At 33.7% G+C, this 12,711-nt stretch overlaps 1 protein-coding gene across 1 annotated transcript in view; it reads left to right on the forward strand.

Moving 5' to 3' along the window:
* Positions 1–12,711, forward strand: part of LOC123306391 (synaptic vesicle membrane protein VAT-1 homolog-like) — a 67,218-nt gene that overhangs the window by 33,741 nt on the left and 20,766 nt on the right. The window contains exon 2 of the mRNA XM_044888369.1: positions 860–989. Coding sequence (XP_044744304.1) covers positions 860–989 — 130 coding nt within the window. The remainder of the gene's footprint in view (positions 1–859; positions 990–12,711) is intronic.

Raw genomic sequence — 12,711 nt, forward strand, 5'->3', positions numbered from 1 at the left:
AAGATGAAAGGGATGGTAAATATCGACACAAGAGAAAAAATTGCACTACCAAGAAAAAAAATCAGTCCTCGGCTAGCTGAATGGTGCCATGCAATATTATTTGGCGAATTGAATGAATAAATCTTACAGTTTGAGCAGCTATCGAAGAAATTCATTGCACAGGGTGATTTCGTGAACGTTTAAGAACTGTCCAAATTTATGTGACATGGTCCTGCAAATGAAATGATATTTGATTGCAGTTTTCTGGAAACTCATGGAAGCTATCTTCATTCAAAATTTCAGATGAATCTTTGATTCCGTTCATGAATCGGTGATTCCGTTCAGGACATAGAGTTGTTTTTATTTCCATTCAAATTTGAAAAACACGTAAATCAGAATCTAGAACTCCCAGATATTATATATGGGGTTTTTTCGTTATCCTCCAGGTGTTCTCTATCTTACATTAAAATGTTTGTCATCTTATCCGGGACACCCTGTATAATTCGGTTCTGCCGACCTACATAGTCGCTGTTTCGTTTTCAAGGCCCACTCAGTATAGTCTACGATACTTGCAACCGCCCTTATGATTCATAATATACTTTTTTCCCTAATTTCAATTTCTTATTAGGTTTTTAGGAACTTATAGCTTTATCTGCGGAATTTTATTTCGTTAATATTGTAATTTTTGTGCAATAAAATATGAAATTAATTTTTTTCGATACTCAACCATAAATTAATTTTGAATATAATAATACTAGGTAATTCCTTATATGTAAGTTTGGTTGTGTTTAATATGGCAATATGCAAAGCGTTTATTTCATTTTCATAATAACGCACGATAACATCTTTCACCATTTTTAACCCTAACATTTCTTTTCAGCGGCCTCAATTTCCAAGACCTTATGGTACGCCAAGGCGCCATCGATTCGCCCCCGAAGTGTCCCTTCATCCTTGGTTTCGAGTGTGCCGGTGAAATCGAACAACTAGGCGAAGGGGTTGAAGGACTTGCCGTAAGTTTAATTATTTATTTTATACCGTTCGTACCAATGAGAACGAGACCCGGTGCTGTCCTTCCGTCGCGGAAAATCGATATTTCCGCACGGAAAAGCTCGGAGGGGTGTATTAGGCTCGACAACGTGTCCGGAATTTCGGACTGGCGAAGATGTTCTTTGAAATTCAATCCGGAAATCGCCTAGCTTCGGGTGGAGTTTGGAGGAGTGAAGCGGGATAATTTGCTGGGAATCGATGTCGGTTTATCGCACGTCCTGGTGTTTGGACGTTGAGCCACTATTTCAATTCGATACTTTAACCGTCTTCGCGGCCTTCAGCACACGTTTCCGGGTTTAATTTCAGCCCCTGTCTTTGGGGCAATAGCTGAGAAATTCGGAGAAAACAGGCAGGTTATTGCAGACAGTTTTCGGCACATTTAGACCATTTTTTTGGGGGTTTAACTGAAAATTACCCTAAAAAAATTTATGTATGTAATTCGTCAATCGATGTGCAAGGTTTCATATGGATATAAAATTTCATTTTCACTCGGCACGTAAAATTGTTGTGGTTATCGACATCAACTTACGTCAACATCAGCTGGTGCGATACTAAACTGAAATCCAGGAATCTCCTACAAATATAGCCAATTCTATTGATGAATTTGGTCCGCTGACTGCAATAATAAAAGTTGGGGAGCCGACGATGCTAAATCGGGATTTACTCGAGCGTCGTGGAAACCTAGAGGATTTTGAAGATTAGATGGTAGAAAGACAAAAACGTTCTATGATGTATGCACTTTCAGCGGTGGGGAAAGCGTCTGCAGGTTCTCAAAGATGTAAAAAAAATCGTCTGATGTACATACATACTCGAGCGTGTCAGATTAAGATACTCTACTATGTGTCTCTGATAATAAATTCATGATAATCTGACAGTTTGTGTGGTGGGGCTGGCTGTACGGAAGAGTTGAAAATGGCAAAATAAATTTTGTTTTCGATCGTGTCAGATTTTTAGAGGATATGTTAATTAGACCCAAAGGAAGCTACTTTTCAAGATACTGATTATTCGTGACCCAAGGCCACAGCGGAAAATGCAAAAAAACATTACTTATACATACTTGAGCGCGTCAGATTTTCATACACATGGTTAATCTAGGTGTTGCAGACGAGTTGACCCATTAATCTGCCACAAATCAGGGGGGGGTTTCTTAATCTGGCAGTTTGAAAATGATGACAAGGCATTTTTTTGAAATATCTACCTTCCTGTACCTCTAATCGTTTCTGTATTCATTATGAAAGTTGTAGATAATAAAATTCTTTACAACTTTTGTCTGAAGCAATTTTTCATACTCTTAACCGTTTTCGAGTTGGAGGGCGATAAGTTCGAGGAGCTTAGCCGAAAGGCCAAGCTCAATGTAGAAACCCAGTCTAATGTACATTGTACATTCATCGCCATATATCTCGAAAACGTTCAAACGTAGAAAAAATTGCTTCGGACAAAATTTGTAGGAAATGTGTTATGCTCTAGATCTTTTATAATAAATGCGAAAATAATTTGAAGCCCAGGAGAGGAGATAATTCGAAAAAACTGATTTTTGTGACCTTTATGGCCAATTTTTATTGTTTCGACTTGCTGAAACTCTCAGATTATATGTTTTCCGTTATTCTTGAATCATTAGCTTCAAATTAAGAAAAAAAGCCACCGCGTTCGAGAATGTACACTTGACGTTTTTTTTTTGTGAATTTGGCGCCCTCCCACACATTTTCGTCAAGCTTAAATTGTCAGATTAAGAGAATATATACTTTTCAACATCATCATGTAATGTAACTACATATATATTTTAATCTAACACGCTCGAGTATGTACAATGATCGTTTTTTTACTATTCTGACAGGCTGTCCTAGACAATTCCCTCTTCTATGCAGGTCTAATTTTTTGTAGAGGTACTCTACAGGGTCCAAAGTATCTCGCCTTATATTAATCTGACACTCCCGAATTTTCCTCTTGGGCTCCCCCAACTATAATAGACAAACGCAAACAATCTACTGAATTCACGCAAGTTCCCTTCTTTTCTTTCATTCAATTGTTGGAGATTATTCTATCGCTTATGTCTCTGAAATATGAAGGAAATGAAGTTCTAAGTGTTTTTTTTTACCTCACATTTTGTGAATGAATTATAGAAGACCCTCCTGTTCGACACAAAATTCTTCTTTCCCAACTTGATAAATCATTCGATTATTCACCAATGAAAATTTAATATAATTGACCCCAAATTTGTTCAAAAATTGATTGATTTCATCTCATGAATAAAAAATGTCTATATCATTTTCGTTTTCACTGACGACACCTAATATCAAAGAATTCGATATTGATAGGGCCATTATGTGAAAGAAAATAACGGTAATAATAATAATTCAGTCCCATTCAGTTCTATACGGGTAGTCAATTAACCTCCAGGAACTAATTTCAAACTAAGGGCTACCCAGGATGTGGAACAACTGGACCTTCTGTTTGATGTTCCCTTACTGACATATGATATTTCTCGAAATAGACAACTACGATGAATTCGACTATCGGTTGTCTATGTCGGAAATGAGATAGGGAGCTCGTTTCACTCAGTACCGTCATCATCAGCTCCTAGTGCTATTTGGGTGGTATAACATAAACCAGAACATATAAGATATAGATAAAAATATCATTGGACGAAAAATTCTTTATATTCCAAGATATTTTTTTTTCAACATTGTAGCACTCGCATCTGGTATCTGTTGTCTCTTTATGCAAGGCCTAATAAAAAAATTTGAGGGAAATTGCTCAAGAAAAACCTATTTTATATTTTCGACAACGATTTACTGCGGAAAAATTTACAAGAATATTTCATTCTCAGGCGAAATTGTCATTTATAGTGGTATTCTGCTTTCATCTGTAAGCCAATCTATAACTTTTCATAAGCTTACAGGAAAATTGCAATTCTGGACGGTAGCTAACAGGAATCCGTAACTATTTACGATAAGTAGTTCAAAAGTGACACTCTCAATGAGATAGTGACAGAAACATTTCCAAAATTGCATTATTTACGAATCTGTCAATCTGAAACTGACACATCGATCGTACGCTAAAGATTCGTAACTTACGAATGAAAAGCAGAATACAACCATTAGTTCCATTCCTGTCACGGCCATGTATTTTCGTAATGGTCAAGTACTAACAACCTTTTATAATGCGTACGCGAATTATCTTTAGAGTAACACAATCTAAAAATACCTCCATATGTACAAGGTGCCCAAAAAAAACATTACTGACTTTCTTTTTTCAGATGGAATAACCTATATTGGGTTTTATTTATGTTTCACATCGATTGAAAGAAGAATTTTCAAAGTATCATTACCATTGATTATGAAATACCTTCAGTATACAAGGTGTCCACACAAAAAATGTCAACATAACTTACCTACCTCAAATTAACAAATTTTTGTTTTTTCGAATGCAATGATATTTTTTTTTCAATATTATAATCACGAATCAATAAATTCAATAAATACAAATCCGCAACCCAAAAAGATTTTCGATAACCCAGAATGCAAATTAGTATACATTTTTTATTATGAATTACTCGTATGTTTGCATAATATGTACATGAAAATTAAATGCAAAGCATTTGAGACACGAAGATAAATCGGTTTAAAATTACGTCGACGTTCTTTTTGCTGGAGATGCTGCATAACCACGCAGGCAATGATACTTTGAAGTTTCCTTTTTTTTTAGATACGAAACATTTATCGCTATATGAGAGGTATACCTATAACCAAAAATTGCGAGAAGTATACAGAAACATGCAGAATGTTCCTCAGAATACAAAAACATGATATAATATAAAATATAGAGTTTCCATTTGAAAGAAGAAATTCACCGTGAATTGTGCTTTTGTGGGACAGCCTCTTTATTCGAAAATATTTTTAGGTCTTACCAGGATACCTTATTTACGTTTGCATTATGAAATTTTGTTAATACTTGACCGTTACGTAACTATAGGCTGATATGACATTAGAATGACAGACATCCTGTATGTTATCAGTATACCCTTTAGCTTTGTAGATGTGTCACTCACTAGGTCTAGAATAACAACAACTATACTCCATTCACATTTATTTTAGCAGTCGGTTGGCCATGAAATAATTTTCTCAAGTTTTTGAAACTAGAACGGAGTAAGGTTGGCACTCATGAAATGTCGTTAATGTCATAACGCCGTTGCCACAACTAATATCAATTTTTATTACGAAAATGCTGAAAGTGATTGAAAAAAAGAGACAGGGTTTCAGGAAGTGCTATTTAGAATTCAGGTCCGCTCATTCAAATAGTTATACCCTGATATTCTAAAATCCACAATACGTCAGACGGTATATAGCGAACATATTCAATGTAAGAGAATTTATATAATGTTTCATCTGAATCTAAACGACTTATATTTCAGCTGAATACTTCTACAATCAGAAAGATTGTGAATGAAGAGGATGACAAAGAATTTCCTTCTATTGGGAGACCCAAAAAAGTGGTGGCATTTGAGAATTTTATGTTTGAGTGAATTAATGCGAAAAGTTTACTAAAGGATTTTCGATGAATGTCATCGTAGAATAGGTTCCCGAAAATTGATTTTTCTATTTTTCATTTGACTTGTCCTATACATTGTAAATGTCTCAAGGTAACAATTAATACCTAATTATTATTATTATATCAATGTAAAGATGAACAGCCAAAAATATGCGCCAGTTGTCCTGCTAATTGTTTATTCATGTGAAATTTTTGTTCAAAGGTGAAGTTCATCTTGATTTTAAACTTCCTTTAATTCCTTTTACTTATATTGATGCAAGATTATTTTTGTTGAAGAATTTAACATTCTTGTAATTATCTGTTAATTCCTTCGGGAGATACCCATCATATGCATTTCATCTTCGGGTTAATATTTTGGAAATCTACAACTGATGTAACGTATTCAAACTTTAGCCAAAGAAGATAACGAACATTAACTCTCCTCAAGCTAGTGCATATTATGATATTATACTGATCTCTTGTATTTTCCATGCAAATAAGTGGATTTGGTATGCCTTCAATCAGTTTGTATAAACTTCAATTATGTTCGTCACATATTTTATGAATAGATTCGACATTGTGATAAAATACGTAATAACAGAAACTTTTACGTAGAACGGACAACATAGCTTTGATTTAAAACCCAAAAATGTTTTGACAAGCGTCATAACCCCACATTTTCGTACTATACAGAGTGAAATGTGTCAAATTTCCATGGTCAACCGACTGATAAAATAAAAGTGAATGGAGTATACGCGAGTAGTCATTGAATTATATTATTATTGGGAAAATAATAAGAAATAACTTATTTCAATATTTCCAAAAATACAGATATGTATTAGAACACTTACTTAGTACACTGAAATAACGTTTTGAATGTTCTTGTAAAAATCTAAGGTACGAAAACTCTTTGGGAATTTTCTCTTTCATTTTCTTGGGGCGCGATCACCAATTTCTTCGTATGGATACTTCACAATAAGTTCAACAGGATCAGTATTTACAGATATACAGATTCCTATAACTCAGAAACCATCCAGCCCATTAACGAACAATCAGCTTATTCGAAAACTGAAAATTTCGAGTCTCTTGCTCTTTTCTGAATTGAATTTGACGACGAATTTTTCATCAGTTAGTCCGAAACAATCGCTTGACGCTATTTTCTACACAAAATTCGAAAATTACAAAATTGTATGCTGCAAAAACAACAAGCACAACAAATACGAGTTTATGAGCAATTCGATGCTCACTTATATAGTACCTATCTATATAGTAGTAGTGAGCTTCCAAACTATATTAGATAGAAATTCTGTTAATTGACAAAAAAGTTCTGCCGTTGCAAGTCCTCCAACATAATGTCCCTCAAATATTAATAAGATCGTCTTTCGAGCAAGATAATGAAAAATCGGAAATATTTGATATTCGAAAATTCCATATATCTTCTTTATTTTACGAACGATTACTATGAAATTTTGAAATCCTTCAATGTTGAAATAAGCTTCCTAGATTTCAAGATATGACTTTCATTTTTTTTTCTTATGCAGCCATTCTGAATTTTTCCATTGAAAAATGAATAGTAATATTTGTGTTCAAAAGAAGGGAATTAACGATATTTTTCGAAAAATCTGCACTCATACTAAGACCATTAATTTCATTTTCAAGAATAAAATAGAATAATATTTTTTCATGTAAATTGCAATTGAATAATCAATACTATTTCAATTTCTATTTACTTTGAGAATTGGGATTTGAAGAGCAATATTTATCTTGTAATTCAAGAAGTACCTGGGAGTATAGCAATTTACTCGCTATTACATTTTCACTTCGGCAAACAGGAAAATATTGATAAAGTCCACAAATAATGATCAATACATCAATAGGTTGGTAAATATTTGAGAAGAACTTATCATCAAAGTAATATAAGGAAAAAACAAACATCACCTTCGCTATACCATCTGTAATAATATGATACCCTCACAAAGAGCAAGTCCTCTGAAAGATTAAACCTTTATCTGGATCGTAAAAGAAATATGTCTAGCTTTCTAGAACTCTTTTCAGTAGCAGGCCATTATTGTTGGTTCTTCTTCCACACATACACTCTGACTTAATGGCGTATCATTTCGGTGGGATGCTACAAAAAATATTCTGTAACTCGCCTGTTGTGAGATATGCTTCGGAAAAATCTGGCATCTAAGCCGGAAGCTGTCGGCATTCATAGGTAGGGTCGAACATTTTTTGTGAGTTCGGTATAAAATCATCTGTTAGCTGAGGAAATGGAATCATCAAGCCATTTCAGTATTACACACAATACAAACGATGATACTAAAAAAACTGAAACAGAATTAAAAATTAAAGTCTAAATATGTATTGCAATAAAAAAGGTGAAAATAATACTTTTAATTGCTTGAATTTCTATCGACTATACAACGATTTTGTTTTACAATTAATTGCAACTTATTTGGCAACTAGCATATGTGGTGGTCAATTTCAATTTAGAATAGTGAGTTAGAGTGGTCTCTGAGTATTTCGGAAATAACAATATCTTTTATATAGAAATCAACGTCAACTATGTCAACGATTAATCACTTTTTCTTCGCTTGCGGAAAATGTGTTGCTATGTGAAAGATGACACCCGTAACTAGCTACATTTTCCAATAATCACTGAATTATGACGATTGTAAGAATAATTCTGATCCAAAGGTTAATAGGAATACAGATTATTATAAATTTCAGAAAGTTTGAAAAAATATAACATACTTATTTCATTCGGGGGTGAAGTGACTTTTCATGTCACTTGTATTCAAGGTCAAAGAATTTCAAACATGTGAACAATCTCATGTATCAAGAATAAATGAATTTCCTCAAAGTGTATAATGAATCATAATTGTTCATCTATCAAATTTATTCATCCGTCTTCAGAATTAGATTATATCTGACAATTTGTTCGTTTTATTGAAGAGCTGAGATGTTATCAGTTATTGAAACCCATAGAGTTCTATAAGGGGTATAATTTCTATTGTCCTAGCTAGATAAAGGACTAATGGAGGTTTAGAATGGGGTGTAAGTAGTAAGTTTTGGGGACTATTCAGTATATAATATACATACAGGGGGACAATTTAGAAACTTGCCATGTCGTGATAAGGATGTTTTCAGAGAAAATGCCGGAACAGGTCAATTTTTAAAGGGAGGGGGACATATGTTGAGCAAAATTGTAAGCCGAAATCACCTCAAACATAGGTGAAGGGGCTATCACCCCTTAATTTTTCATAGGGAATAGAGGTTGAGTTAAACCTCAATTGGAAGATAATATGTCTCTCTACACAATACTATTGTCTTCCAATTGAGGTATGTATAGCTAACCTCTATTTTCTATTAAGAATTTAGGGGTGATAACCCCTACATCTAAGATTGAGTAGATTTTGGCTCACAATTCTGCTAGAAACATGTCCCCCTCCGAATAAAAATTGACCTATTCCGGCATTTTCTCTGAAAACATCCTTGTCGAGACATAATTGGCCCAGCAAATTGTCAGCCCCTGTAACTACTTCAAAGACTCAATAAAAATTTCCAAACCATAGTATTCATGTAGAGGGTTAGGGTGATCTTTCAATTGAGGTATAGCTCAACCCCTAGTCCCTATTGAGAATTTAGGGGTGATAGCTGATAGCTCCTAAACCTAGGGTTGAGAAGATTTCGGCTTACAATTCTGCCCTAAATATGTCCCCCTACGAATAGAAATTGACCTGTTCCGGCATTTTCTCTGAAATCATCCTTGTCGTGACATAACTGGACTGACAAGTTTTCAAATTGTCACCCTGTATATAAATCATGCGGTATCATGTATTTAGAACGCGACGTGAATTTTTCAATTGAATCACTGAGTGGAAAAAACTCCAAAATTCAAATCATTTTCATAAAATGAATAACTTTACTCGAAACATATTATTTAGTTTTCCTGAAAAGTAAAAACAAAGTTTTTGGTGTTACCGTTTTTCCACTAATCGATTCAATTATTACATTGGTATTTCCAAACGACAGCAACAGATCCGAAATAAAAAAAATCACATCATATACAGGGTGTGGCGTAATGAATGGATAATATGGAGCCTGCAGGTAGAGGACTCTATGGCGGTTCAGAAAAATATATTTTACGTTCAGTAAAAGTGCCTTGGTTTTCGAGATATTCGAGATTTTCGAAAATTCAAGAAAATCACACCCTTAGCCACTCCTTTTGCAGGCAAGACTCCAAATGAAGGGATGTTTTCAAACTGTTTTTTGGATAGTATTCCTGGATAGATGCGCTATCGAATGTAAATTATTTTTTTTGAGGCGCATGAATAGTTTTTCATAAATAAAAGAATTAACTCAAACTTTTCGTTTTGCTTATTTTTTTTCCTAAGTTCAACCCAGCGTGGTGTGAAAAATAATATGGTTACTTGAGTGCCAAAACGAGAGAAAACATGTCTGTTTCACTGAGATTCTGAAATGGTATAACTCACTCTATTTTCAGCATTAAATACAAAATAAATTTCTATTACAATGAGTCAAGGCAGAGTTTGACGTAAGCCTTTTTCTGTAATTTTTAGCAACTGAAATGAGACTTGCAAGCAGAATAAAGCAATTATTCATAAGAAGTTGTAGAGCATCTAGTACAGCTCCTGATGCACACTTTGAACACTTTTTGTAAAACTCGATTCAATTAAACAATATTTTAAAATTGTTTTTTTCCCTCGTATTCTTTCATTATTAAGCCCTATAGTTATAAAGTTAATAGTTGTTAAGCGAATTTCAAGTAACGAAGTGAATTTTAGCACTTTTGTAATTAAGAAAAAAAGCTGAAAATTAGTAAATTTTTATTACATTGAATCAAGACCGTTGTTACAAAAATGCTGAAATTTAATGCATAACTTGAAAATATTGATTTCACAACGTTGGGGTTCAATAATAAAAGAAAACGAGAAAAAAATAACAATTTTAAAATATCGTTTCATTGAATAAAGTTTCACAAATCACGAATGATGCTTAAATTGACCACCATGAGTTCTGATACATACTCTATAGTCTACACTTTCTAATAATAATTTTCAATTTCAATAAATCATAGCTTTATTGCATAGATATCAAAAATTTCGAAATGAGTATCGTTTCATTGAATTAAATATCACAAAAGAATCTCTAAGAGGCCATTATGAGCTTCAGTAAATGCTCTATACCTTCTTATAGACGATTGCTTCATTCTGCTTGCATTTCTCATTTTAGATGCTAAAAATTTTAGAAACACTGTTTACATTAAACTAGGCCTCAACTGATTGCAATAGGAATTTATTTTGTATCAAATGCTGAGAATACAGAGAGTTATACCATTTTGGAATCTCAATGAAACTGGCATGTTTTTTCTTGCATTGGCTCTTAGGTAACCATATTATTTTTTACACCGCGCTAGTTTGAACTTATGAAAAAAAATTAGCAAAACGGAAAAGTTGAGTTAGATCTTTTTTTCATGAAGAACTATTCATGCCCCTCAAAAATAATGAATTACATTCGATAGATCATCTATCCAGGAATACTATCCAAAAAACAGTTTGAAAAAATTCCTTCATTTGGAGTCTTGCCTGCAAAAAGAGTGGCGAAGGGTGTAATTCTCTTGAATTTTCGAAAATCTCCAATATCTCGAAAACTAAGGCACTTTTACTAAACGTAAAATATATTTTTCTGAACCGCCATAGAGTCCTCTACCCCCTGGCTCAATATTATCCATTCATTACGCCACACCCTGTATATCACTGATTAACGAAACATTTTCTCAGTAGTCAAAATAATGGTTTCGCTCAAGACATCATGTTAATAAATTTTCAATACGAAGAAATCAGAATAAGATATTCATACTTCAGATTGCACATATAAGTGATAGTCTCAAATTTAAAAAATTACTCAGAACAAATTATCTTCACATCTATTTAACGCTAAAGGTAGAACTCCAATAGTCCAATAATAAAAAAATTCAATCTTTCAGCATGAGCGCACTGGTTCGACAATAGATAATACCTTCAACCAATAGAAAACTTGAAAAAAGTAGACATTACGTTTCACACCTGAATAAACTATTGTTAAGTTCTTCATGTCAGAAATTGTTTTATTAGGCGAAAAAAACTTCATTTTTACTAATCATGGATTTAAGAAATCATTAATGTTATGAAATTGAAAATAGCACAAAGGACGGTTAGTTATATAGGTACTCTTGTCAAAGATGAAATTCTCCTGGTATATGGAACGAATAGTAATGTTTAACTAGATAAATCGATATGAATATGTCAGATCTGTCTAGGTGATTTATTCACATTAGCAGGAAATCGTCCGATCCCGTGTTATTAATCCGGATTTATCATGTCAGTGACATATTATTATTGTCCCTACCAATATGACTATGTGTCCCCATATCTAATAGGAAGATATAGCTGTACCTACCCATTTATGTCGGATACAGTTGTTGATAACGATCGATCGAGATATTTTTGAGATGAGAAAGAAAATAACTTGAGAAGGATCAAATGTTCAGTCGAGTTGTAATACAATAGGTTGATGAGTTCTATTGACAGTATTCTCTATACCACTGGCGCATCTAGAATGATATTTAGGGGGGGGGGGCATATATTCATGCTCTATAAAAGTCCATGAATGCTCCAGAAGCGTTTTTTAAGGTATTAGCATAGAAAAATCACATTTTCGACGCTTGTGAAGAAACTAAATGATTTTTTGCCTCTTTTTTATATCGAATTCCCATGTAAAGTGGTTGGTTATAAGGATCGACTCAAAAAGACATTAATTCAATAGCTATGTTAAGCTGGTACCCCCAAATGCTAATTTTGAAACAAAAATTTCAGGATCGTTCGTCCATCGTAGGTCCATGTTTGTCAACCCTTTTTTTTTATTTGTCCAGGCATCGTTTTAGAGATATCGGAAAAGAACTTCTTTCGGTTCATTTTCTGAGCAGCACCCCCAAATCGCAAAAACTTATTTTGGATGGTACAGATCGTTTGTCCAACGTAAGTCCACTTTTGTCCACCAAATTTTTTCATTTGTCCACCCACAGAACCATAGACATCAATCTTTGAAAATTTTGGAAAGTGTGAAGTTGGCACCCCCAAATGAAAATTTTTGAAC

The sequence above is a fragment of the Coccinella septempunctata genome, chromosome 2 (genome assembly GCF_907165205.1).
Source record: "Coccinella septempunctata chromosome 2, icCocSept1.1, whole genome shotgun sequence".
Taxonomy (NCBI): Eukaryota; Metazoa; Arthropoda; class Insecta; order Coleoptera; family Coccinellidae; genus Coccinella; species Coccinella septempunctata.